We start from the raw sequence: 26,709 nt of genomic DNA on the forward strand, positions 1-26,709 counted from the left end.
CCATCTTCATCCTTATCCTGTTCCCATCTTCATCCCATCCTCATTCCTGTCTCTGTTTCATCCTCATCCTCACTCCCACCTCTATTCCATCTCACCCCATCCTATCCCCAATCTCTATCCTCATCCCCATCTCCATCACATCCCCAATCATGGTCTATAAACTCCATACCATTTCCATCACCATCCCAATTCCCTTCACAATTTCCATCTTCACCCCCCACTGACATAATTGGGCAAAACCTCACAAGATTTTATTTTTATACAATTTTTCTGGATTCCTAGCCCCTCTCCCGGGTCTCTGTGGCGCAATAGGTCAGCGCATTCGGCTGTTAACCGAAAGGTTGGTGGTTCGAGCCCACCCAGGGACGCAACCTGGTCCTTTTTCCTTTCCCTCTTTGCAGTCCKTAGCGACGGGGCTGGAGCTGCACGTTATGAACCTAGATTCCAGGGAATTCACAAAGCACCTAAAACCTTTCTCTTTTCTCTTTTTGCCGAGTTTCACCTTTTGAACTCTGAGTTTCCCTATGTAGCGGATACTGCATGCGGCGTTTGGCTCTTCCGAGCTTGGGAAGGTACTCATGGCTTTTTGGATGAATTTCCCGATGTGATGCAACTGCACATGCCCTGACAGAGCCTCACTTGTGGGTTTCTGTCATGTCCAAAGAGTAGCCCCRTGTTCCAGAAGGGATGTTCCTTAAGGAGCTGGAAGAAGTGAGGGATAATAGTAATGATTAACTACAAGATTTTTGATTTCTAGGGTTGGGCCTCTCAAAAGTGCTTTGAACTCGTGGCACAGAGCCTAGCGAAACTCAAAATGTGCTACTGGTGGTCACTCTGTACTTAATTAATTATTAGCTGTATTTATTTGGTGCAAATGGGGATAAATCTCCCTCTCTGATGCCGGGAAGAACCTGACAGGTGTGATGGTCTCCCCCGATCCCATTTCTGCTGCCTCCAGTGGGAGCTGAACCTCTGTTTTTGGTCTGGGAATGGACATGGAGCTGTTTYCCTCCAGCTGTGTGGAGTCAGAGGTGGAGAGGCAGGTTTTGGAATTTTATAGAAATCAGGATGAATTACAGGCCAAGCAGCTCTGTGACTGCAGCGAAGGTCAGTGTGGTGCTCTCAGCAACCAGGCAGGTATTTACTTTAGACATTTATAATTATCCTGTCAATCATGTSGGAAAAATAATCCCACTTTTAGCTCAGGCAGAGTTTCCAAGGCTCTGGAATTCAGGGCAATAACTGGTGAGAGGAGAAAGTGCAGTCAAACCTTGGGTTTGCTTTGAAGATTCAAGGTGATTAATTTTACATACTTGTATCAACTTGGCCACACTTTAGGTAGAAGAGACCATTGGGATCACATCCTGACTGATGCCTTGGGGAACGGTTAGTTACTAACCAGGAATTACGATAGATTAATTAATTAATTAATTGTGTTGGACCACTCAAAGGAGAGGACAATGATGAAGCATTGGGCTCTTTCTCAAATTCTGGGGTGGAGGATTTGAGGGTKATGACTTCCTAAAGAGCTGGAGCGTGGCAATGCCATTTACATGTGATGACACTGCCCTCAGACACAAGGAACCCAGAAGTCTCCACCCTTATTTCACCTTAGTCATTCCATGAAGTGCCTTGCAGACAAATCAGCTGGGAATTACGGCAGTAGACAAGGGGAACACCAGAGTCCTGGAACGCACTGCCTGGTTTTCATGCTCCCTCATATCCCCATAATGTGTTTCTAACTTTGATTTCACTATTGCAGTACTATTTACTACTCCTCTCCCCATGACGTGTTTAACCAGTTGGTCCTGCCTGAAGACACCCAATTCTTTAACACCTTCACTGCCGATTAATTCTGCTGATTTTTCTTGGAAAGAGCCAGATTCACACCACCAAAAAATGCCCAGGGGCACACTCAGAGCTCTCCCCTCCGCACAAGTCTCCCGAACCTCTCCCCATCCAATGCCGGGACTTCGCCGCTGTCGTGGTGGATGTTGCTGGCGGCCCTGATGGCTGATTTCATGGCAGTGTCAATCCAGGCGTGGGGCTGAGCCGTATGCTCCCCGGCAAAGTGGACCCGGCCCTCGTGAGAGAACAGGGCCTGTGAGTAATCCACAAACTGGTACGGGGTGAAGGCAGCGAAAGCCCCCAGGGAGTGTTGGTCCAGCTGCCACTTCTGGATCACGTGCTGGTCGCAGGTGTACTGCAGGTACTCCTTGCTCACRTGGTGGATGTCAGCCAGGTCTTGGAGCACCACGTCCAGGCATTTCTCATCCGTGAGGGGCAGGAAGAACTCAGCATCATCATTCCAAGTGTAAGAAGCCAGGATGACGCCCACCCCACTGGAGAAGTTGTGGCTGGGGTAGTAGATGAAGCGGGAAGGGCGGTCAGTGATGGAGTGCCCTCCATGGATCCCATCCTTCTCCCAGAACTTCTCGGAGCATGCCAGGATAATTTTGGAGGCACTCGCATAGTGGACGGAGCGCAGGGCATGGGCCTTGGCTGGGGACAGTGGTGGCAAGAAGTGGATGTGCCTGGTGGCTTTGGCACTGGAGGTGACAAGGACGTAATCTGCAGAGACGATGGTCGGGGCCAGCGTGTCTGGAGCACGGTAGAACACTCGGACTTTGTTGCCTTTTGTCATGATCTTCTCTACGGTGCAGTTGAACTGGACAAYGTTGGGCAGCGCCTTGTGGAAGGCTCTGGGCAGTTGGTCAAACCCTCCAGTGATTTCATCAAAGCTGGAAGACAGGAGAAGTGGGAGCTATGGGAAGAGTTTGGGTTTAGGGAGTGTAAAAACCTGAGCTCTTCTGGAGATGCCGACGGAGCTTGAAGGCCCCTTTTAGATGTGAGTGGTTCACATTTGGAATCACTCTGACATTTCCTGTTGTGGGAACGGAGCTGGATTGAAGTGACAGCACTCACCTCTCATTGGAGAAGATGTCAAAGTCCCACAGCGAGGCGAGGAATGACAGGTAAAACCCCGAGTCCTCATTCAGCAAGTCACCGATCATGTCAACAGCTCCTCGGCTCAGCCCCCCAACCTTGATCAAATATTCCTGGAGAACCCAAAATAAAAGACACAGACTGAGGTTGTTACCTTCATCAGAGCTGTGCTGATCCCTTTCTCAGCATTCTTAAGTAGAATGGATCAATTACTAGGGAAAAGCATCCAATAGGTGGCAGAGGATAGAAATACAGTGACACAGACCTTTCTCAAAGCAGGAAGAACAGATTAATTATCAACAATTGGGATTAAATTTACCCTCAAGCTCCAGCCCTTTACCTTCGTGGAGAAGGAGTCATGTTGAGYCAGATACTTCCTGCAGTCCATGGACTGGAACTTCTTAAAAGCCTGCAGAAGAAATATTGAGATTGTCATGGGAGAAAGATATATTTCCCTAAGCGCTGGCCAAAATTCTCACAGGATTGCAGGGTTTGGTAACCCCTGGAGCTTCTGGACATCAAGTTTCCAGCAGCTGTGCCTTGGCATGGCATTTTCTGCTCCTCCAAGTCCTGGTGGACCCATTCCAAAAGGTTTCTTGCATACAAAGAGCAGTTTCGCAACCACCCAGCCTCATTTCTGGATGAGCCTCTCTGAAAGGACCCTGCTCTCTCCCAGCTCCGGGCCAATTCTTCCCTAACTCATTGTTCAGGTGAAGGGACACCATGGATGAGAGGAAATTTCGTACCTTGTTTAGCACCTCCTGGTAGAGTTGGTCAGCACTCTTGCCCCTCTCTGATGGCTTCACTGTGTAATTCAGGATGTCGGGGTTCCTGTTTACCTCCTCTGCCCTGACCCGAGTGCCCTTCAAAAAGTACCAGGTGTTGTCATTGTTCTGGATGAAAGGGTTCAGCTTCAGGTCAAACTGGCGGATGAACTCACGGACAAGCCTGGGGAATGGGCAGAGTGATGATGCCAAGAACCAATAACAGCTCCCCAGTTCTGCCACCAAAGCGTTTCATCCCCTTGGCACAGACGCCGAACCCCAGGGGCACGAGGAGGACAATTCCCTCCCCAAACTGTGCCTGTCCCCCGCCTGAACACGGGGGTGGACACGCCCTCACCTGTGCTTGCCTGGCAGGCGCATGGGKCCCAGCTCCACGTACCAGTCCTGTCCCTCAGGGCGGTATGTCTGGATCCGCCCCCCGACCTGGTTGCTCATTTCCAGAATGGTAACCTAAAAAATGTTGGTGGAGATTGGAAGCATTTGGGAAATGTCTGTTTCAAGCGAAACACTCCCAAAACAACATCCAGTGGCTGGGACAGGTTCCCTCCAGATGGCAAAGGAAGCACCTGTAGATCCAAACCCTTCTCTGTTGGCCAAGACCCCTCTGCCTATGGGGCAGTTTCTCATTTCCCAAGTCCTGGGTTRCATTTGGACACCACCGCCGGTGAGAAGGTTCCCGGGGTGGTTCAGAATCAAAGAGGGCTTTGAAAGAGGCCCCAATCTGTCCCTCCACACCTCRGAAACCCTCCTTGAGACTCATGGGCACCTTGGGATGGTTTGGAAACCCCTGCAATTTCTGCTGCCTTCAAGACAGAAYGTGAAGGGCTTGCTTGATCTGCAGGAAACAGTACTGGGTGAAATTATAGGAGCCAAATTGCCTTCCCTTCCTGACCCATTGCATTTCCTCCTCCCTCTCCAGCCTGGAAAACCTTCAGAGGAGGGAAACAAGGCCAGGACAACCTCGTAGACTTCCCACCGTGTGCCCGGCGTCCCGGAGCAGCTTGGCTGCTGTGAGCCCACCAATCCCCGCGCCCACCACGACCACGTGTGCCGGATGAGGTGCGGGCTCCAGCCCATCCTGGACGATCTCCAGCAGCTCCTCGTAGTCCTGGTCATGGAGACAATACTCAGGAAGGGATGGGAACCATTTGGCGCCCAGGAGACCCGCAAACAGGAGCATTTGGAAGAGGACTGGGGAGGAAAGAAGAGAAGAGAAGGGAATAAAACAGCCTCGGCACTCCAAGTCATTCCTGATGGCAAAAACTGACTTCAAGGACATTGATTTCCAAGCCCTAAGGAAGAACTGGGGTGGTTGTGAAACCCCTGGCACCAGCGGGTTTGTCATGGAAGGTGTCAAGGGGTGTCAGTGATGGCRATTCATTTTCTTTAAAGAGAAATCAAGACAGATATGACTTTTTATTTCTCCATAGTCACCTTCTGCCTATGCAGCTGCTGTGGTGAGTTCCCCAAATGACTTTGACCTCCTTACAATAAGCTCCTAAGCCTCCAAGAACAGTAATTAATGTCACTCATGTGTAAAGAAATGAGGCACTTTGTTGTCCCAAGTGTCCTTTCCCATACCTGGGTAAACTGGGAGGTTTTTATGTGAAGGGTGGAGAGAAGTGACCAGATCAGACAGACAGATCTGATGGAGACTTGCACAGACAGGAGATATGGAGWTAAAATTTCACAGAAAGATGAATGGGTTTGAGGGATGACCAGAGATGGGATTTCTCTTCTTTAAAATTTCTGAATTCAAAATTTTCTTCTTAATTTTAAAGAAGAGCATTTTAAAGAAACTAATTTTACTCTGCTTTAAAATTCCCTCCTCTAAAATTCTCTCCTTTAAAATGCCCCAATTTTAAATCCCCTCCTTTTAAAAATCCCTCCCAATTTAAAATTATTTCCTTTGAAACCACTGAGTCTTTGCAATGCCCACTGGGAGCCACAGACAGACCCAAAATGACAATTTCCACTGAACAGACATAACATTACTCAACATTTTCACAGTAAAAGAAAATTTGGGCACAGCACACACACACCCACATTCCCCCTGTGGGATTTTCCTAGTTTTGGTTTCTGTTCTCCATTATAACTGAAGAATAGCTTTAATTTTCTTTTCCTTCTCCCCAGTGCTGCCAATTTTCATCCAGGGAAAAAGAAAAGCTTTGGAAACCCCACTTTCGGCTGGAAAGTCCCTGGAAATTGTGGGGTTTTTTTGTTGAACAGCCCCAGAACTGTGACAGATCCAGGGTGGATCTGCTGGGAATCCACCTTGGAGCCTTTATCCCCCAACACCTGAGACGGGTGTTTCCCACAGCCCCTTGAGCTGATCCAGACACKGATCATGGCTGTAAAAAACATTGAGGAAGGATCTGCTTCACTTGTCCCACTAACAGTGGGATAAGGTTGCAATGGCCTGCCCTGATCACAGAATCATCACGGTTGGGTTGGAAAAAACCCATGGACCATGTGGAAGATCACAGAGATCCTGTTTGGAGAGCAGAGCAAACACCCTGAGATCACCTGGATCACCACCTTCCATCAGGTGTTTTTTGGGAAGATGTGGAGAAACCATTAATCTGGAGCATGGAGGTGTCCGCCAGGATGGCCCCAGAGACTCCAAGCTCATGCCTGTGTTTCCTGAAAAACCAGGATCATCCCACGTCCCAGATTTGAAGGGAAGTCTCCCCCTACTCACAGTGTTTGGRGCTCCAGGTGACCATGGAATAGCCCGGCTGGAGAAAGGGAGGTTTGTGGCACAGAGCTGGAACCAGATGGAACCCAGCCACCTAACCCAGGCACTGAAGWTGAAAGAAAACCAGCAAAAACCATAGGGAGAGCTCAAGATTGAGAGAAGTCACTCACCAATCCACGTCATTGTTCCAGGAGGAAGATGGATCGTCTGCTGAGACTGGAATTCATTTTATACCCTCRCTTAGGGGGAAAAAAAGCAACCTGGTGCTTCCAAAGAAACTTCTGCCAATCAGTGCAACCCGGAAGGGAGTGAAGTGGGATTTGTCATTGAAAGGGGAACTAGCAATTTAGCAGAGTCAGTTYCTCTGTCTTTTTTTTTCCCTTTACTCGCTGGTGTCTCCAGTTTGGACATCAGCCACCAATACACAGCATGTTTTGGGATGTGCCGTGATTACCCCAACAYGGTGACCGCACCCTGCTCCACCAAAGGCAGCAATTTCCCAGAAGGGAACAATCAAACTTGAGTTTTTTTCCTCGTATTGCACAAAGCCTGTTGAAATCTGAGTAAACATCATGGTGCTCCTTCTGAACCTGGGGATATCTTRAGCTGGCCTCCAAAATATCATTTCAGGGACGAAAATGAGCATTTCCAAGGAAAAATCATCTACTGGTTGCTCTTGGGTGTTGCACAGTWTTGGCTTGATCCCCTCTATTCCTTTAGAATAGAACAGAGGGGGTAAAGAAGTGTTTGGGGTGGGAAGGAGACCTTAAAGATCATTCAGAACTTCAGTGAAATGGCAAAAGCTTGGTGTTTTTCTAGAATTGAGACCAGCATTCTTCCAGAATGGAGACCRTGGACTCACCAAAGCATAATATACCCATCTGAGGAACAATCCCTTGGTTCTCGGATTGAGAGCCCGAGTCTCCTGCTTGGGCCTGACGCCCTCACTGGGCTTTATCCTGTTCAATCTCCACAAAACTGTGGGACTTCATTAAATGTGATCACCAAAAAGGATGGAGGAACACTGAGCCCAACTCTCAAAGTTTAAGCAGCATTTTKAAGACTCATTTCAAGAGTCTCTGCGGATTGCATTTATGGGATCTCTTGGTTTAGCTGGAACTGTGACCTGGAAACTGGGTGGTTGTGGTACTGTATTCAAGGGATCTTCTCAGGAGAAGSCACAATGTGGGTTTTGTCCAGAATTTTCCTTTCGGATGGAGTGTGGGGGTGTTTTTGTAGTTCCTGCAGGATTCTCAGTCTCAGGGCAATTTAACCTTCCCCAATCCCACATTGCTGGTGTTGCTGTGGGACAGYTGAGGAGGTTTGTGGTGTTTTTGTAGCTGCACCCTTGGTAGGGACAGTCTCCTCCAAAATGGTGATGRTTTAATTTCAGGATATTTTTCCTGCATCAAAGCCAAAACTCGGAACTAATTCCTTGTATCCCGTTCACCAGTTTCCTCGTAGTGTAGTCAAATTCCTCCTTGTCTTGGTTAAAATTGGGTGACAAACACCTGCAGAAAGTTTCCTTCTAAGAAAAACTGAAGGATTGAAGGGCTTTCTTGATATTTTTAGTCTTGGAGCACATCCCAATATAAGGAGAGCCACYGGCTGGATTCGAAAAAGGTAGAAGTTCAATTTTTTGTAAAAAAAAGCCTCTTGGTTCGGGTCTGGTTTTATGTTTTATGATTTGTGCTTCACTGGTTGTTCCCCTGTGGGATGTCAATGCTGAACTCCCTAAACCACTTTTTTTCTCCACCTGGAATAACAAATCCTGAGGGATCTGGGAACTGCATGATGAAGCTGGCATGGACACACATTCCCAGGAACAGCAGAGCGTTTGGAGGGAGGGCAGCTGGTTTCTCATTGTTCTGATTAGACTTTTATTAATACGTGTCCCAACAAGTTGCTTCAGGATCAGCATCGATGACAGGGATTTATTTTCTGGGAAGCAACAATTCTCCAGTTGCAAAAGTTGTCCCTCCCATCTTCCTGTCCCCATCAGTTGATTCCCTGAAGGTTACGGGAAGCTGAGTTTCCACCTGTCACCTGTTGCATCACAAGGCTCAGCGAAGGGTGGTGGGAGGGATGGAAACCCCAGGGAATCACTGGGTGGGAGAAAGGATGATGATTTCCTTCCAAATTRTTGTTTTCTGGTTTTAAGGTTGACTTTTCATAATGGAAGGAGYAGAAAAAAGTGGAATTTCATTCTACATGTCATGTGGGACGTTGAACGTGTGCTGGAGAGCACTAGGAATGGGGGAGGGTATTCACCTGRGAGCATTTCCCTGTGGAGATGAAAAAGGACCGCATGGGTAGAGCACAGGGCGGGAAAAGCCTGGGTGGATTTATTAACGAGGTAATTAGCCTTAATGAGTCTCTGGGCTGGCAGGCACAGGTTGGAGAGGCACAGGCAGGTCCTGTTGAGGAAAGATGCCTTTCAAAGGGTTATCTCGTCCTTCACTTCCTGCTCATCCAGAGGATTTTCAGGCTACACCTGTTGCATGTACTCATGTGACTCATGAGGCAAAACTTTTGGGGGCATTATTGAAGAAATGAATGCACCAGGGAGGAATTTCTTGGATGAAACTGTTCAAAATTGGGGTTATCCTCATAGRAAGGGCATGGAGTTGATGGAGATAGTCCAGAGGAGGCCACAGAGACGGTCCCAGGCWGAGGAAGTTGGGTTTCACCTGGAGAACTGAAGGCTCCTTATTGGGGTGACMTTACTGGGGCTTCCAGTGTTTGACGAGAGTGGATATGATGGGGACAAATAATGATCAGGGATAGGGAAACAAAAAAAGGACAAAAAAACTATATTTTAAAAAATAGTTTTTAGGAAAAATGTATGTCAGAAGTCGGACTTGAATCCACGCCTCCATTTGGAGACCAAAATTCCCCAAGCAGGGAAAGCAGGCACTTAAATCTGGTGTCTTAGACCACTCAGCCTTCCTGACACTGCCAGAGACCTTTTCCACCCTCCCCATCCTCAAGGATCCATCTTCCCAGCATCTAGGTTTTCCTGCTTCCTTTGCAGCCCCCCTTTCCCAATTTTATTTAGTTTTCCCAGCAATAAACCTCTTCCCAAGCTGTTTTCTATCCAAAGTGGTGTGGGGTGATCGGAAGAGGAAATCTGGAGCTGCTGGTCCCTGCAATTGCTCCCTGGTGGCTGCYGGAGCCCTTTGGGGACCCTGAGGATCTGGGGGTTCCTCCTGCCCCAGCCTGGGGTTTTAGGGCTATTTATCCTACCATTTTTATTCCTAGGGTTGTTATAAGCAGCTCACCTAGAGGATTGGTTGTTTTTTTGTTTGTTTGGGTTTTTTTTGTTGGTTTTTTTTTTGTTTGTTTTTTGTTTTGTTTGTTTGTTTGTTTTGCGGCGGGGACAACCTGTTTTCACCAAGGAAACTCAATTAGGGCCCGTTTTCCAGGTGTAAAACGCGAATTTCTTCTTGCCCGCTGGTGATAGGGCACCAGCAGTGTCCCCTCTCTCACCCGGAGGGGATCCCAGCACGACCTTTCCACGTTCCCAACACTCGATGTATCCCTGCTCCTGCTATCCCAACCTCCCTGGCAGAGCTTCCAGCACGGTCGGGGCTCCTCAAACCCTCTGGATACCCACGGGGGGACACCCGACACGGCGGGTGACAGGGCGGGGGCATGGGGGTGTCCCGTCTGCTCCCACGGCTCCAAAGGGCCCGCGGGCGGTGCGGGGAGGGCTCCGGGATTCCGCTGCCTCTAGAGGGCTCCGGGTAAGCGGAGCCGGTTCTTGGCCTCTCCGCTTCCTCCCGGATACCGGCTTGGGCTTCCGGAGCGGAGCTATGCCCGGCATCGCCTCCATTGTGTCCTGCTGCGGGAGGCTTTCTGGTGCTGGGGGTGCAAGGGGGTGTCTGGGCATCGCCTCCTCCCTGCCGGTTCAGCGTGTGAAGGGAGGACGCTGCTTCTAAGGAAAAGCCCCGTGGAAGCAGCTGCAGGCTCGGCCGGCAGCCGAGGGGCCGGGGACGGCAGGTAACGGGGGGAAACAGGAGCAGGGATGTGGTTCTGCTCCCAGCGGGGCCGGAGACAGCAGGGGGATTGCTCCCGGAAGGCGCAGCTCCTTTGGGGAGAGGACAAGGCATAGGCAGGATGGAGAGGGAGCCCTGGGCTCCGCAAGGATGGGCATGCTCCTAGGATACAGTCACCGGGCCCCATTACTGATTCCCGGTGGGATGGGGAGCGGGGGAACCGGGAGGCACGGATTCCTGTGGGATGGGGTCTGCAAGAAAGGCGGGGGGAAAAGCAGGCACCCTCCTGCCCGGCTGTTCCCGCGTTACTTCGGGGACGCTCAAAATAGTCCTGTATGGAGGGACTGGGAAAACCCGACATTCCTCGAAGTGACCACGGGAAAAGGATCAAAGCCCGAGCAGGAAGCGCTGTGTGGGGAATTCCTCGATTTCAAGGGATTTGTCCTCCTTTCAGGGCATTTTGGGGAGCCCGGTGGGAGGAATCTGCATTGTCCGGTGCTCCCTCCTGCCATGGAGCCTTGGGTGCTGCTGGATCCGCGGCAGAAGGCCCTGTACCGTGACGTGATGCACGAGAGCTACGAGACCCTCATGTCCCTGGGTAAGGACACCCAAAAAATCTCTCTTACCCTGTTGTATATCCCCCTATCTTTTCCTTGCTCCTAGCAGAGCAGTTTGGGAAGAGGGGCAGAGGCATTCAGGCAGGTTTCCAGGGGGATTTCCCCAAACCCCAGCCCTCTCCTTTATTCTTTTTCTGCAGGATAATGTTATATAGTATCTCCTAATTTAAATTGAAAATCCTGGCACAGGAGTGTCCTTGGCATCTCCACATTCCCAGTTCAAACCAGGATCAGGTCCCTGTCTCTGGGAGAACAGGAATTATAAGGGAAATCCTATTGCTGCCCCATTGTTTTAAATTCCACTCCTGCTCCAATCAGGGCCATGCCCTCCCCTTTCCTTCCTTCTCCCATTTCCCAGGAGCTCAGGGGATGTGAGAAAGCAAAATTTTTAAGGAGAATCCTGTTGCTGCTCCATTGTTTTAAATGCTACTACTCATGCTTTCACCTTTTCCTGTCTCTCCCCTTTCCCAGCAGCTCAGGGGCTGGTGAATGAAAAAGCAGCGGAGAATAGAGAATTGGAGAGCAGTGCCGGGCTTGGACCACACCCATGCCGCAGCCTGGAGCGGGAGAAGCCCCTCGGCTCCAACAGGCGTAAAGCAAAGCGCCCAGACAAAGCTGTGTCCTCTGGGACCCCTAAACCCACCACGCTCCCCAAACTCAGCTGTGCCAAACCTCTGCGTGGCAAAGGACCGGCCCGGGAGCGGCCCTTTGCCTGTGCCGACTGCGGGAAGAGCTTCCCGTGGGCATCACACCTGGAGCGGCACCGGCGCGTCCACACAGGCGAGCGGCCCTTCAGCTGCCCCGAGTGCGGCGAGACCTACAGCCAGAGCTCACACCTGCTGCAGCACCGCCGCACCCACACCAGTGACCGCCCGCACAAGTGCGGTGACTGCGGGAAGCGCTTTGCCGGTGCGGCTGAGCTGGCGGCCCACGGCCGTGGCCACACCGCCGACAAACCCCACAAGTGCGGGGACTGTGGGAAGGGCTTTGTGTGGGCATCGCACCTGGAACGGCACCGCCGCGTCCACACCGGCGAGAAGCCCTTTGAGTGCACCGAGTGCGGTGAGGCTTTCAGCCAGGGCTCGCACCTCGCCAAGCACCGCCGCAGCCACACGGGCGAGCGGCCGCACCGCTGCCCGACCTGTGGGAAGACCTTCTGCCAGAGCTCCGACCTGGCACGGCACCGCCGCACACACCTGGGCAGGAAGCCCCTGCGCTGCGGGGACTGTGGGAAGCTGTTCCGGGCTGGGCCGGCACTGGCACGGCACCAGCGGTGCCACCGCCGGGAGCACTCGCACCGCTGCGCCGACTGTGGGAAGGGCTTTGTGTGGGCATCCCATCTGGAGCGGCACCGGCGCGTGCACACGGGCGAGCGGCCCTTCCCCTGCGGCAGCTGTGGTGTGCGCTTTGCCCAGAAGGCTCATCTGCTGCAGCACCGCAAGACCCACTCGCCAGAGAGGCCGTACAAGTGCGGTGACTGTGGGAAGCACTTTGGGGAAGCCCCCCCGTTCCTGGAACACCAGCGTGGCCATGCTGTGCACAAGAGATACACCTGCGGCGACTGTGGGAAGGGCTTTGCCTGGGCGTCCCACCTGGAGCGGCATCGCCGTGTTCACACCGGCGAGAAGCCCTTCGAGTGCCCCGAGTGCGGTGAGGCTTTCAGCCAGCGCTCGCACCTYGCCAAGCACCGCCGCAGCCACCTCCCCAAGGCCACAGGGCCATCACCCCTTGCCAGGACACGGCTCGGTGGGGACACACCTGGAGCTCACAGCGGTGAGGAGCCCTGAGGACTAAGACCCCGCTCGGTACAACAGATGCAGAGAGAGGACTGAGGGAAAACTTGTCTTGGGGACAAGTCAAAGGACATCAAGTGACATTTGTAGGGCACTGGGGTGGGGGACAGGGGTGCTCCATCGTGGCACTGGGGGGGATTTATCTGCCCTGGTGTCACACTGCAGCAGTGGGTAAACATTGCACCTGCTGCAGTCCAGATGCCAGAAAAGGAACAACCTGTGGGGAGAAGGAGCCTATTCCTGAAGGAAACAGTACTTGGCTCCATCAGGGAGGGGTGGGGATATGAGGGCTGGTTCTGATGCRAAAATCCAATGGTATTCTGCCCACTTTGTGCTGTCAAGCGGGTGGGAGAAGGGGATGGAGGGGGCGGGATGCTCAGGGTGCGGCAGGAGATGCTGGCACAGGGCAGGAATAAACAGGGCAGGAATAAACTGGGAGCCCTGCACCTCATGGACACCTGTGTCTCCTTGTATTTCAACCCTGTGCTCCGATGCTTTTCCTGCCCCAGGCAGGAAACCCCGTGAGCACCATCCTCTTCCCCAGAGACAAAACCACACAGACACAGATGGAAGGGTTTTGCTTTTTGGCTCAACTACCTTCTACTTTATTAACTGTCACTCCAAGCCCAGGAAACCTAGTCTGGCTTCTCCAGCATTCACATCTTCATGTATCCCAACCTGCCCTAGGAGCATCTCCCGCAGAGTCTGGGGGGATCCCAGCAGTGCTGTGATGGGTACACGTCCCCAGGGCTCTTTTCTGAGCCATCTGCCTCCAAAAATCCCTGGGGAAGGGGATTCCCTGTGTGGTTTCACCCTGCCACTCACCCAAGTTGTGTCCCCCTGCTTATACCCTCCCTAACAGTGGGGAGGATTATAGGGAAAAGCATCTCCCCCCACCACCCTGAATGATCACAGGCCTCTCCCTAAATTCACCCTCAGCCTCCCACATCCCTCCTGTCCCCGTTTCCCCACAAAACCCCCTTGGCAGACACAGCTGCCCCTCCCCGTRCCCCCTCCCCACCGCTTCACCCCCCTCTGGCACCCTGACCCTCATTCCGGGGTATCCTGTGCCCCCCAAGCCCTTTCCCATCCTGGGGTGGGTGCACAGACCACCCTCCCATCTCAGCCATGGGTTGTCCCCGAAAGTGGAGGGGGACTCCATCCGGCCCCACCTTAGGAGCTGGGAGGAGCAACGGATACCCGAGGCTCTGGAGGGGCTGCAGCGTCGCTTTGCAGAGTGTCCCCCTTCCCAGGCCTCCACGCACCAGGGAGGAGCAGGTGAGCTTTGGCTGCCCAGCCCTCGGGTGCTGCAGAAGAGGAAGGCACGGGCTGCTGCTGGRAAGCAGAGCGGGGCTCCTCAGGCCAGAGCTCAGGGGGTGTGACCGAGCCCCCTGGTTCACCCTCCCACCACTCAGGTGGCAGCAGGGACAGGGGGCCGCGGGCACCGACGCTGTGCAGGCGCTGATGGGCTGCTAGGGCCGTACTGAGGCTGAAGCCTTTGCCGCAACTGGGGCACACGTGGTGCTTCTGGGGGCTGTGCTGGGTGTGGGCACGTTGGTGCCGGTTGCGATGGGAGCTGCGGCCAAAGCGCTTTCCACAGTGGGCGCAAGGGAAGGGCTTCTCCCCGGTGTGTGTGAGCCGGTGTCGGTCGTAGTGGGAAATCCAGGAAAAGCCCTTYCCGCAGAGCCCGCACTGGTATGGCTGCTCGCCGCGGTGCAGCCGCTGATGCCGCTCCAGCCCGGCCAGTGAGCCGAAGCCCTTCCCGCACTCGGGGCAGGCGTGGGGTTGGCCTGGCTTGGTGCCATGGGTGCGCCGGTGCRCCAGCAGCGTGGAGCTGACGGCGAAGCTCTTACCGCAGTCACCGCAGCGGAAGGGCCGCTCACCCGTGTGCACCCGCCGGTGCCGCTCCAGATGGGAGCTCACAGTGAAGCCACGTCCGCACTCCCCACAGCGGAACGGCTTCTCCCCGGTGTGCACGCGGCGGTGCCGCTCCAGGTGTGACACCCACCCGAAGCTCTTCCCGCACGCCCCACATGGGTATGGTTTGGCAGCTTCCTCTGTGGCCAGCGTGGCATTGTCAGCRTTGTCGGGTGGCTGCACGTGGCTGTGCCGGTGCTTGGCCAGGGCCACGCTGCAGCGGAAGCTGCGTGGGCAGTCTGAGCAGGGGTACGGCCGCTCAGCACTGTGCACGTGTYGGTGCTTGAGCAGCCCCGACCTGTGGCTGAAGTACTTCCCGCACTGCTCGCAGCGGTGGGACTGTGGCACGGTATTGGCACCGGCACCAGCCAGCGGGGTCTGCGTGGCCTTGTGCTTGAAGCGCTGCGGGTCTGTCTGGTGGTTGAGGCGCTTCCCGCAGTCGGTGCATTTCCGCGGAGCCGGCAGTGGCTCCTCTTCTGCCTCCACACCCTCCTCATCCCCGGCGGTGACTGTGCTGACATGGGTGCGCATGTGACGGTCCAGGTGGGAGCTCCAAGCGAAGGCCCGCCCACACTCGGTGCACCGAAAGGGCTTCTCGCCAGTGTGGATGCGGCGGTGCCGCTCCAGGTGGGAGCTCCAGGCGAAGGCCTTCCTGCACACGCCACACTCAAAGGGCTTCCCACCCAGGTGGCTCTTCTGGTGCCGGGCCAGCGCTGCGGCGTCGGCAAAGCTGCGGCCACACTGGGGGCAGCGGTTGGGATGGACGGCGCCGGGCGCGTGCGTGCGCCGGTGTGTGAGCAGCGATGAGCTGACGCTGAAGCGGCGCCCGCACTCAGGACAGCCGTAGGGCCGCTCGCCCGTGTGCACGCGCCGGTGGATGGTGAGGTCGGAGCGCTGGATGAAGCCCTTCCCACAATCGGGACATGCATGTGGGCGGTCTCCACTGTGAATTTTCTGGTGCTTCACCAGGGCCGATTTGTGGCTGAAGGTCTTCCCACACTCGCTGCAGGTGTTGCCAGTGTGGCTCTCACTCCGGCTCACGGTGAGCTGAGGGTGCTCCTTGTCCACGTTGGGCTTTTCCTCAGCACGTTCTTCCTGAGACAGTTCATGCCCTGCTCCTGCTCTGTGCTCTGTGGGCAGAGATAGCCGGATAGAATGGAAGAATGAGAAATAAACTCCCAAATTGAGTTGGAAACATTCCTTTATTTGACATTCCTTTGTTCAATGCTGAAGGTACTCTGGGATCACTCCCCCAAAAAAATCTAAACTTTGAAATAGTTATATATTTTAGCAAAAAAAGGAATTGGCGCTCACTGCCTTGCAAGTTATATAGTTCTCCTAATCTATTAACATTCTACCTTCTATTGGTTATTGATTTCTCGCTTCTCACACCGATTGTCTACATTTTCTGCCTTTTTATGACCTTTTTTCCCAGAACGGGCATCTGTGGTTTATGYGGGGTGTTTTTGTATTTCATACATTCTGCATTCCTGGCGTCAACAACAAATTGCTCTGCCAGGTTTTGTTAAGTTCCTGCTCCAGGAGGAACTTCCTGGAGGATGTTCAGGAGCATCTCCACAAACTCCAGGAGAAAGTTCCTCCTCCAGGTCTGAGAGCAGTGTGCTAAATTTTTAATCTGTTTTTCTAACCCTGAGTTTGCCCATCACCCATTACCTATTTAATGGATTAAATCCCTCCTCAACAATTTTCCACACTGCTCCACAGGCTCATTTTTCAATAGATACAAATTGTTGGGTAATTCCAGGGCTGGGAACATGAAAAGGTGGTGGGAAAAGGAAAGTGAAGGGGGAACCCTTCTCCTTTTCACTCCACCTGTTTTAGGGAGGAATGGACAGCAGAAAAACCCCTACCGCATGTACAGGAGCAGGATCGGAGCCTCACCTGCAGCAGGGGTATCCCGGGATATGTGGAGATCCAGGGCTGTTGCTTCCTCCCCATGGTCCAGGCGGGACAGCAGGTCGGGCTTGGAAACGGGAAATTCTGGAAAACAGAATTTGTCATCCCCAGAGCTTGAGTTTGTGGGGAAAACCAGAGTTTTCCTAACTGTAGGAAGAAGGTTTAGTGCTTTCCTCTATGAGAAAAAAAAAAAAAAAAAAAAAAAAAAAAGAAAAAGTTGATTCCTACTGCTCCCCCTGCCTTTCCGCATCCTCCTTAGGGAGCAGTGGGTGGGTGAAGATCCCAATCATTAATTTATTATTATTCCTGAAGGTCCGGTTGGGAAAAGGGGGGTTTGCAGGTGCTGCCTTGCCCTGCACCACTTGCATCCCAACAAGGTGGGATCATCCCTCCCAAGCCCAAATTTTCTGCTGGGAAGGGGTGGGGCTTCTCACCCAGTGCCATCAGCGTCTCGTAGCTCTCCTGCATCACGTCGCGATAGAGAGCTCTCTGTCGTGGGTCCAGCACCACATAGGGCTCCATGACCAGGCTCTGGGAACCCAGAATGGAGGATTAGGCACTGAAAATTTAATGGATAATTATTCCCTAAAAAGCCAGTGGGAAGGCCAAACTGGATCATGGTGTGGGATGGGCAGTGAACAAACCCTTCCATCCTTCCCCCCACAATCCTGCAGGAAATTCTCACCTTTTGCCCCTACTGCCTGAGGAACTTTCTTTTGTTGTAAAAAATAACAGGCAGAAAAAAGTAGAAAGGGAAAACAGAAATACAAAGATTCCTTAAAAAATAATTGAAAAGGCAAAAAGTCCATCCCAGGAAGAACAAGTTTCTGTCACCTGCAGACAAGGCTCTGCTGAGAGATCCAGACCCTAAAATTCATTTTCACTCAAATTTTACCAACACAGTTCACTCCCAACACACCAAACACTGGGTGCTCATCCCCAGAGTGTAGGAATCTGTTTCACAGAGAATCACGTCTCAAATTTTCCATATCATCCTCACCCCCCCTCACCCTCCCAGAAATCATTCCTCGTGCCCAAAATGGAGAAATCGCCCCATTATTTCCCCATTATCCCCTGAGCCTTAGAGGGAAAACCAGTCTTTTTCCCCAGCGGTAGGAAGAGCATTTGATGCTTCCCTTTTCGAAAATCATGGAAATGCAAATTCCCATTGCTCCCCCCACTGTTCCTCATCCTTCTCGGGGAGCAGCRGGTGGATAAGGATCCCACTTATTAATTTCATTTTTGTTCATTTATTATTATTCCTGGCGAACAGGTTTGGAAAAGGGTAGGTTTGCAGGTTCTGAATAACTTACTGATGCCGGGAATAAATGACCGATTTCCAGCACAGATCCCTCCTGCTACTTTTCCCTTTATTTTTATGTATTTTGGAGCCCCCACCAGCACTTCATCCTGCTTCATTGATTCATCGGTGTTTTGCCATTCTGCTGAAATAAAATAAATGGAAACAAAGGGGTCGACACGTCCAACAGGAACCCACCGAGGGGAGAAAGACAACGGGGTGGATTTTGGCCGGGGGGAAGGGAGGGGGGATGGAGGAGGCGTTGGGGTTTTTTGTATCATTTTCCCCCTTCCCTGGGACTGAAGGAGGCAAAATTCAGGACCCTGAGGGGAGGATGGAGGAGGGAAGGACGGGGATGGGGAAAACCAAGCCATTTTCTACCTTTTTTTCCACATCCCAACCCGAATCCCCCGTTACCTGCAGGTCCGGCTCGGGAGGTGATGTCGGTAAGGGCCCCCCCGCCTTTTTCCCAAAAYAGCCCCTTTTCTCCCCAAAAGTGGGGAAGCGCACGTGGGGAGGAGAAGAGTACCTCCAATATCCTAAGCGTTAAGAGTTTTATAAAAGGTAGGAAGAAAAGAGGAATTTTTTAAAAAATGGRAAAAAAAGAGAGGGGGAAAAAGAGGGAGATAAGGGCTGCGCACAATGGCCGGGGCCCTCTGGCGGCAAGAGCCGTGGGTCTGGGCGGAAATTAAAAAAAAAAAAAAAGAAAAAAAAACCCCAACACTTTTCACAGTGAAAAAAAAAAAATGCACTTTAATGTCATGGTGGGCTGTTTTCTTCCTGAAAATGTGAGGAAAAAAAGTGGTTTTGTGGTTCTCCTGCCCCTCTGTGGGGATGGGGATGAGCCCCAGAGTAGTTTTGCTTGTGGGGCTCGGAGAGTGACCCCCAAAAATGTATTGGTGCTAAACACATCAAGGATCCTTTTGGGGCAAAACCCCCTAAGTTTGGGGCAACGCCCCTCTAAATTTGGAGCAGGGGGAGGTACTGGGGGTGTTTTAAGTAGTGTACGCTGAGGGAAAGGGGCTGCGGGGCTATAAGGACCCGCCCAACGCGGCGGCTGCCGCGACCTTTCACAGCAGGGAAAGGGGCGGAATTGGGGGTTAATAGGGAAGTTTTTTGTCAAGGGGGACACGTCGCGACACCAAGGAGCTCTCCCGCAAAGTGCTTAGACCCGATGAGCATTTTGGAGCACATCGTTCCTCCCCCATCCCCCCGCACGGCTAACGGCTTTGCCTCCCGACAGGCCGCGCGGCTGGCTGCCCTCACCCAAGATGGCGCCCAAGGCTTCAGCCGCAGGCGCCATCTTGAGTCGGGCCCCCCGGGCAGCAATGGGGAGGAGGTGGTCGCGGCCATTTTCCTTCGCGTCCTGCCTGAAGGCGAAGCGGCCATTTCAGAAGAGGGCAGATCCGCTCTGACCCCAAATTGAACAGTTTTCACCCCAATTTCTGCCCTCCCCGACCCTATGGTAACAAAGTATTTCTTCCCCAAAGACAATCTCATGACAGGCAGTGACGAAACCTAAAGAAAAGCAGGGAAATGGTGCTGCTGCTTCCTGTTCCATCTGTCTCATGCAGGAGGGATGCTCCCAGCAGGGATTTATATCCCTAAATCCCCTTGGAAAGGGCAGACGAGCGGGCGCAAGGCGGTTTTGGGGTAGTTTTTGTACGTCTTGAGGTTTTGAGTAATTTTTTCCTGAATTCAGGTTTCTGGAGCAGATCTGTGACACTCGTGGTGACATGACAGAGAGGCTGATGCTGTGAAAGCCACCCCGAAACCTCTCCACTCTCGCCTCCTCATGCCAGAAAGCCCCCAACGTCCTATAAAGAACCGCAAAACAACCATAGGGCCCTCTGCATCCCCTCCTTACTATCAGGGATCTGGGATCTTCCTAAAACCTATAGGGACCGCCCCCCTCCCAGCAACCCTATGGACCCCCTTAACCCCTGCCCCGCCCCATCCCTAAAGCGACCCCAAAACACAATGTACAGACCCCGGTAAAGCCCCTCAATCTCATATGAATTCCCCAAAGCCATCCTGTAGACTGTGATACATCCACCCTAATCCTACAGGGTCCCCCAAAAACCATTCTAGAAACCCCCGAATCCTAAAGGGACGGACTCGAAAAAAATATTCGATACCCCTCACCTATTCTACGGGGACTAAGACATGCAACCTCCCCCTGCACCCTTCAAGGAGTTCCCGCGTCCGAGCAGCCTGTAGGTGTATCCTTTCCTCTCCCTGTACCCCATAGACTCCGCTAAACCTTCTCAAATCCTATAGAGCTCCCCTACCCCGCCCACAGTGCCCTCCAGGCCCTTGCCGCGCTCCACGCGACCTGCGGGCCCCGTCTTTTCCTGCGCWCCCACAGCTACGGCCCCCTCAGCGCCTCTCCCGCCCACCCGCTTGGCGCTCCATCACCACGCCCATTCTGTCCCCGAGCAGCGCCGAGCACGCCCAGCCTCCGTTCCGCGCGGCGCAAACCGCGCCCCTCTCCTTCCCCCGCGCAGGCGCAGCGCTCCTCCTCGGCCGTCAGTCGGGCGGCGGTGCCGCGCGGAGCGGACGTGCACGGTTCGGGAAGTCGCTGCCGTCACCGGCGCCACGACCGGGGCCGCCACCGGTGCCGCGGCCGCCATGGAGGCGCCGCCCGCGCCCCCCGCCGCGCCCCCCGCGTCCTGCAGCGCGGCGCGGAGCCTGCAGGACGAGCTGACGTGCCCCGTGTGCCTAGAGTACTTCAACGATCCGGTGCTGGTGGCCGAGTGCGGGCACAACTTCTGCCGCGCCTGCGTGACCCAGTGCTGGGAGGACTCGGCGCGGCGCCTCTGTTGCCCGCAGTGCCGCGAGCCGGTCCCGCAGCGCCTCTTCCGCCCCAACCGCTCCCTCGGCAACATCGTGCACATCGTTCGCCAGCTGGGGCTGCCGCCGGGGCCCGCCGAGCCGCCGCCGGGGCCGCCCGCGCCCGCGCCGCCGCTGCCCGCGTCCGCCCCGTCTGGCCCGCCGGGACCGCCGCGCTGCCCGCGCCACGGGGAGCCGCTGCGGCTCTACTGCGTACAGGACCGGCGGGCCGTGTGTGTCGTGTGTCACCTGTCCCGCGAGCACCGCGCCCACACCGTGCTGCCCGCCGAGGAGGCGGCCCACGCCGCGGAGGTCAGTGTCAAGACCACCCCTCCCACACCGCGCTGCACAGGGCCCGGCATGGAGGGAGAATAGCGAGGACTCCCCTCCCGAGGGGGCGGTGGGGCATCGGGACCSCTTCCCCCTATGGGGAGAGCACTGTGAACCCCCCCGTGCTGTTGGGGGGCAGTGAAGACCCCGCCCCCTCACGGGGTACGTTTTGGGGTGCAGGATTCACCCAAGAAATGGGGGAAGCAGTAAGCGGGGAGAGCATCGGAAACACCTCCACCCCTGACTGAGGGTGCACAAGGAGATGTCACGGGGTGAGGGTGCGCCAGGGACTTCCCCTCCATGGGGAGAATCGCCCTTTGGGTGCAGTGGGAACCCCCAATTCCACAGGGGAGTACAGAAATGAGCCCCCAGTCTCCCRCATGTGTGGGGTGCAGTCGGGACCCCGCTGACATATTCTCCCCTTGATCTGGGGCTGTTGGGGGGCAGTGAGGGCCCCCGCAGGCTGTGTGGATCTCACGGGAGATTCTCTCCCGTAGCGGGCGCAGCTCCCAGGATTCGGGGTGCAGAAGGAACTGAATCACCCCAAAACCCACCCCGTGGTGGGTTTTGAGAGATCGAACTGGCTTGGACTGGGAGGATACTGGGAAAGGGGCGTCCTGGGCGGGGCACCTCAGTGCGGGGGTGATAGTGCGAAATCCCACCAACTCTCCAAAATCTGTTGCTCCCCCTTCCTGGGGCAGGAACGAACTGTAGGCTGGGTATGGGGCGGGGAACAGGGAGTTATCTATCCTCTCCGTCCTGATCCCGATCTAGGCTGGAAGTGGTGTAGGACCCCCGCCCCGGGAGCCGCCTGTCCTCCCCCCACCCCCAACCCGAGGGCGCTTGAGGAGTGACGCAGAGCGAAAATGGAGCCCTCCCAGGCGGCGCTGAGGCTYCCCCATGTCGCGATATGGGGCGTTTCGTGATCATAGTGGGGAACAATCACTAACGAAGGGCGCAAGGGCTCGGTGTGGGCAGCCAGGCCTAGCTGCTCGAGGCGGGAGCAGCGGATCCAGAGGGATCCAAGATGACGGACGGAGGCGATGTCGCTGCGCAGTGGCAGCAGGAGTAGGGTGGCACCAGCATGATCTCGAGGGATTGGGGAAGGGGATTGTGGGATCATTAACCACCACATCCCACCACATAATACTGTTGTTATTAAATTCTTGTAGGGGGATTTTTCTCGGAACTGCCGCAGTTCCTCTTCCAGGGATGCTGGTGCTGTCCTCCCAAATCTGGGAGTTTGCCCTTTATTATAGGATGCAAATGTTCTTAGGCAGATCCAGGCTGTTGCTCCTTGGGATTTTTTTCCCCCTTGTTAACCTATTCTTATGAGTTTTTAATAATTGGTTGTCATTAGCTTTTTCCTGATATTTGCTTTAATCTCGTAGATAAATTCCAAAGGCAGCAACTCCTGGCACTTAACAGTCAAAATCCTTGTATTTTATGTTTTAGTTATAAAATCATTGGATTTATTTGCCCCCAAGCCCAGCTGCTGTTTGCAGGGTGTTGCTGAGGCTTTTCTGCTCTCCATGGAGGTCAAGCTATGTAAATGAGGATGAGTTTAAATAATTAATTATTAATTTAATGAGCAGTTTGGAGGCAGCGGTTGCTCTTCTGGTGGGGGGTGAGGCAGAAGAAAATCTATCCTGATTCTGAGGCACCTTGAGGAGGGCGAATGTGGGAGGTAATCTCAGGAGGAGGACGGGGTGGGCATTTGTTTTGTGATGGGCAGCTCAAATTGACTTTAATTGATTGGGGCCTTTTTTTTGGAGTTTTTGGGCTGGTTGTGTGAATTCTGGAGTTTTTGGCACAGTCTGAGGTCAGAGTTGAGGGGAGCAGGGCAGCTGCTGGTTCCAGCTGCAATAAAGTTCCAGACTGGGTGAATTTGGCCATGTTAGCAGTGGCAGCCCTTCGCTTCCGATTGCCCATGGGAAGAATTCCCAATGAATCTCTTGGTTCTGCTTCCAGGAGGTGCCCCAGGAGCACTTGAGCTCCCTGAGGAAAGGACGTGAAGAGGCCAAGGCCGAGCGGGAGCGGCAGAGCGAGGAGCTGCTGGTGAGTGCTGGGGATCCCAGAGCACCCATCCATGAGGATCCACCTCACTTGGKGGTTCCCTGAGCCCCCCATCCATGAGGATCCCGCCTCACCTGGGACTTCCCTGGCTGTGGGAATTTGGTCCCACCTTGGGGGGTTCCCCCTCCCTGTGGGAATCCCAGCCTCCAGAAATTCTGTCTCTCATGGGGATGATACCCTGAGCTCCATGGCCACAGGGATCCACCCTCACAGGGATCTTCCCTGTGGAATTGCAGAAGCAGACAGAGGTGGAGCGGCAGAAGATTGTGGCTGAGTGCAAGGAGCTGCGGGCGTTCCTGGAGGAGAAGGAGCAGCTCCTGCTCTCCCGGCTGGAAGAGCTAGAGAGGGACATCGGGCGCCGAAGGGACGAGAGTGTAGCCCGGCTGGCTGAGGACATTGCCCAGCTGGACAAGCTCCTGGCAGAGCAGGGCGGGGACGGTGGGACAGGGAACACACCTGGCGAGGTGGGACTCCTGTTTTGTCTCCATGCAAAAAAAATCCTGTTTATGGACACAGAAATCCCTTGTATTGGGCAAAARTATCCTAATGATGAGGACAAAACCTGTTTATGGGGGTGGAAATTTCATTTGTGGGGGTGACAAAAAAATGCTGTTTATGGGGTAAAAAAGGTTGAAAAAGGTTCTGTTTATGTGGGCAAGAATTTCCATGTATGGGGCAAAGTATTTCCATTTCTTGGGGAAAAAAATACTTGTAATGGGGTCAGAAATTCCATTTATGGAAACAAAAATGTCTTTATGGGGATCAAAGTCCCTTTGTGGGATTCTTCCCATTTTTGGGGAGGATTTTGAGATCTCTGAGGTAGGAGAAAGGCCGCTTCTAACAAATTGCTTTGGGTTTTTTTCCYCCTGCAGGGTGTCATCCCGGCTGGGAGCAGGTGAGTGAACTGGGAGGCTCTGGCTGCAGGCAGAGCTGGCATTCCCAGCCCTTCCCAGGGGGAAATTCTCTGATTTTGGGTCCCTGACTCCCATGTCTCCACAGCCTGGAGAGCTGGATATTCCTCAAGCCTGAGCCCGGCTTTTCTGAGCTGGAGAAGAAGCTGAAGAGCTTTTCCCAGAAGAGTGCAGTGCTCAAGGAAGTGTTGCTGGAATTCAAGGGTGAGCTTGGCAAGAGCGTTCCTGGAAAGAATCCCTGCTTCCCAGCCAGGATCCCACATGGAAGTCCCCCAAGATCAGGGCTGGGATGGAGCCAGGCTCTTATTCCTCCCTGGGCAGACTGGGAGAGCTCTGAGCTGTTGGAGCCTTGGCTCATCCCAGGGAAAAGGTGGCAAAGTGGTGATTTTCCTGGGATTTGAGTGTGGAAATGTGGAGCAGGGATCGTTCCTGTGGCTTGGGCAGTTCCGGAGGCTCCAAGGGCTCAACCGCTTCCTTCTCTTCCCGCAGAGAACCTGCGCTTTGAGCTGGAGAACGACACAGGTGAGGCTGTTGGGATTGGAATGAGACCCCCCCTTTTTCGGGGGTTTGCACAGAACTGACTGGGATTTGAGGCCGTGACCTCCATTTTCCAAGGGTTTGCATGGAATTGGTTGGTCTTKGGGGTGTGACTTCCCTTTTCCAAGGGTTAAGGTTGGAATTGCTGGGCTTGGGTTCCATGTGGGCTCTTCAGGATGCTACAGGTGACTCACCTGCGTCCTTCCTGTCAGGTTTGAGACACGGACAATGGATCAACGCAGGTGGGACAATGATCCCAGTGGTGAATCACCTGTGTTGTCCCCATTGAGCTTGGGACACAGACCATGGGTTGGTCTTCACACAGCAGGTGTGACTGATCCCACAGGTGACTCACCTGTGTTGTCCCCCTTGGGTTTGGGATGCAATCCACAGCTCAGTCCCACCAGAATTCCACAGYTGACTCATCTCTGTCTTCCCTGGTGAGTTTGGGACATGGTGGTGAGTTGAGCCCACTAATCACCCAGGTAACTGCTCCCTTTTTCCTCTCCAGGCGATCTCTCCCTGGACCCTGACACGGCCAACCCCTACCTGGTGCTGTCGGAGGACAAGCGGAGTGTGCGGCTCCGCGGGGCCCCCCAGGAGCTGCCGGCTCATCCCAAACGCTTCGACTATGCCTTCTGCGTCCTGGCCTCCGAGGGCTTCTCTGCCGGCCGCCACTACTGGGAAGTGGAAGTGGGAGATGGGGAGAGCTGGGTGCTGGGAGCCGCTCGCGAGTCTGTGCGCCGCAAGGAGAAGGTTGACTTCGCCCCCGAGGAGGGAATTTGGGCGGTGGGGCTCAACTGGAAGGGCAAAAATTGGGATCAGTACCAGGCGTTCACCTCTCCCGAGACACCACTGTCCCTGTGTGAGCGGCCACGCAAGATTGGGGTGTACCTGGACTATGAGGGCGGGTGGGTGGCGTTCTACAACGCTGACAACATGGCTCCCATCTTCACCTTCACCGCCGCCTTCTCTGAGAGGATCTTCCCATTTTTCTGGCTCTTCTACGTGGGCTCCTCTCTGTCCCTCTGCAATTGAGCCCGCCCCACTCTTGTGTGTTGTTCCCCTCTCCCCCATCATCCTTAAGTTTTCCTTGGCTTCCAAACAAAACGCCCCAAATCCTCCCCTTGGTCATTCAGGGGGACCTTTTTTTCCTGTTGCAGTTAAAAGTTTGGAGTCTTTTTACCCCCAGAATCTTCCTCAGGGGGCATTGTGTGGGTGAGGGGGGCTGCTTGAGTACCCCCTCCCAGTTACTGGTTGAACACCCCTGCAGTTCATTTTGTGTTTTTCGTTAGAGTTGGAGCCCCATGTAACAGGGAGAGGCCAATCCCATCCCACCTTGAACTGTAGCCAAAGCTTTGCATTGTTCCTCCCCCCTAAAATGCCATGGGGGAAGGAGGGGTCTCCTCCCAGCCCCTCCAGTTTGGACACCATTGCTTTGTGGGTCATCTTTTAGCCATCCCATCCCCCCTGGGGAAAGGGCCAAGCCCATCCTGCTGTCGCTGAGTGACCACCCCATCTCCCCTATTGCCCCCTCATTTCTCTCCCTCCTCCCTGCCTTTTCCCCACGTTCTTGTGCCCCAAGTTCCCCCATTGCCCTCCACGTCCCTCTTAGGCCCCCCATCAGCCCCTCCCTTCTCGCTGTCTCCTCTCCCCCATTGCCCCCCCATTTCTCTCCTCATCCCCCCATCTCCCCCTTGCTTCCCGCAAACTCTGAGCCCCCAGAGCATCGAGATCCTGGCAAGGGGACATGGATATTTGGGGCCACCCCAGACCCAGGCTGGGGTCTGCCGTGGGCTTTTGGGAGGCCGGGGGGAGTCCCTGTTCTAGGTGTGATATTGCCCTTGCCCGCTCCCCTCGTCCTCCCCCCACCCCCCCCGCTGTTTGTGTTCCTTGCCCTGTCACTGTTAGTGGGGAAATAAAAGTTGCTGTGCAAAAAAAACCCTAAAACCTGATATTTTTGGGAGTTTTTGGTGCTCGGGGGGAGGAGGAAAAGCTGCTCTGGAGGGAATGAAAACAGGGACACGCTCTTGTCCCCAGCCTGCTGGCATG

The 26,709-nt window shown here is 54.1% G+C and overlaps 4 protein-coding genes and 1 non-coding gene across 11 annotated transcripts; 3 read left to right on the forward strand and 2 right to left on the reverse strand.

The window, feature by feature from the left end:
* Window positions 1–181: 181 nt before the first annotated feature.
* IL4I1 (interleukin 4 induced 1) lies at window positions 182–6,863 on the reverse strand. Of its 2 annotated transcripts, XM_057387194.1 has the most exons (7): window positions 6,600–6,863; window positions 4,708–4,922; window positions 4,069–4,181; window positions 3,693–3,894; window positions 3,287–3,355; window positions 2,926–3,059; window positions 183–2,741 (listed from the first exon to the last, which is right to left on the reverse strand). In XM_057387194.1, exons 1-7 carry the CDS (start codon window positions 6,610–6,612, stop codon window positions 1,916–1,918), a joined length of 1,572 nt encoding a protein of 523 aa, XP_057243177.1. In that variant the 5' UTR covers window positions 6,613–6,863; the 3' UTR covers window positions 183–1,915. The 2 variants fall into 2 exon arrangements, with proteins under 2 accessions (XP_057243178.1, XP_057243177.1); XM_057387195.1 differs by lacking the exon at window positions 6,600–6,863 and having other exon boundaries at window positions 182–2,741; window positions 4,692–4,810.
* Window positions 295–368, forward strand: TRNAN-GUU (transfer RNA asparagine (anticodon GUU)). Its single transcript has one exon. It is a non-coding gene; the product is annotated as a tRNA-Asn (tRNA).
* A 3,508-nt stretch (window positions 6,864–10,371) lies between the features above and the next one.
* LOC130586396 (zinc finger protein CKR1-like) lies at window positions 10,372–13,116 on the forward strand. The gene is made up of 3 exons (XM_057387197.1): window positions 10,372–10,431; window positions 10,882–11,025; window positions 11,519–13,116. Exons 2-3 carry the CDS (start codon window positions 10,938–10,940, stop codon window positions 12,829–12,831), a joined length of 1,401 nt encoding a protein of 466 aa, XP_057243180.1. The 5' UTR covers window positions 10,372–10,431; window positions 10,882–10,937; the 3' UTR covers window positions 12,832–13,116.
* Window positions 13,117–13,861: 745 nt separating this feature from the next.
* On the reverse strand, window positions 13,862–20,515 carry LOC130586392 (zinc finger protein 436-like). 6 transcript variants are annotated; one of them, XM_057387188.1, is made up of 4 exons: window positions 20,371–20,515; window positions 17,985–18,113; window positions 16,657–16,755; window positions 13,862–15,884 (listed from the first exon to the last, which is right to left on the reverse strand). In XM_057387188.1, the coding sequence occupies exons 1-4, from the start codon at window positions 20,396–20,398 to the stop codon at window positions 14,011–14,013; spliced, it is 2,130 nt and encodes a 709-aa protein (XP_057243171.1). In that variant the 5' UTR covers window positions 20,399–20,515; the 3' UTR covers window positions 13,862–14,010. The 6 variants fall into 6 exon arrangements, with proteins under 6 accessions (XP_057243171.1, XP_057243170.1, XP_057243173.1 ...); XM_057387187.1 differs by having other exon boundaries at window positions 17,985–18,116; XM_057387190.1 differs by lacking the exon at window positions 20,371–20,515 and adding an exon at window positions 18,389–18,651 and having other exon boundaries at window positions 13,863–15,884.
* An 8-nt stretch (window positions 20,516–20,523) lies between these two features.
* LOC130586395 (E3 ubiquitin-protein ligase TRIM7-like) lies at window positions 20,524–26,620 on the forward strand. Its single transcript, XM_057387196.1, has 7 exons — window positions 20,524–21,115; window positions 23,105–23,191; window positions 23,446–23,673; window positions 24,082–24,104; window positions 24,209–24,324; window positions 24,610–24,642; window positions 25,169–26,620. Exons 1-7 carry the CDS (start codon window positions 20,603–20,605, stop codon window positions 25,693–25,695), a joined length of 1,527 nt encoding a protein of 508 aa, XP_057243179.1. The 5' UTR covers window positions 20,524–20,602; the 3' UTR covers window positions 25,696–26,620.
* The last annotated feature ends 89 nt before the right edge of the window (window positions 26,621–26,709 follow it).

The sequence above is a fragment of the Malurus melanocephalus genome, unplaced genomic scaffold (genome assembly GCF_030028575.1).
Source record: "Malurus melanocephalus ecotype Western Australia unplaced genomic scaffold, MMel_1.1 scaffold_1155, whole genome shotgun sequence".
Taxonomy (NCBI): Eukaryota; Metazoa; Chordata; class Aves; order Passeriformes; family Maluridae; genus Malurus; species Malurus melanocephalus.

Excerpts from the sequence above, each read along its gene's own strand:
- LOC130586395 (XM_057387196.1), top strand. The coding sequence starts at position 20,603 with ATGGAGGCGCCGCCCGCGCCCCCCGCCGCGCCCCCCGCGTCCTGCAGC. Across the intron at positions 23,192-23,445 it reads GGCAGAGCGAGGAGCTGCTG|AAGCAGACAGAGGTGGAGCG; the intron begins GTGAGTGCTGGG and ends GTGGAATTGCAG. Across the intron at positions 24,643-25,168 it reads TGAGCTGGAGAACGACACAG|GCGATCTCTCCCTGGACCCT; the intron begins GTGAGGCTGTTG and ends TTTCCTCTCCAG.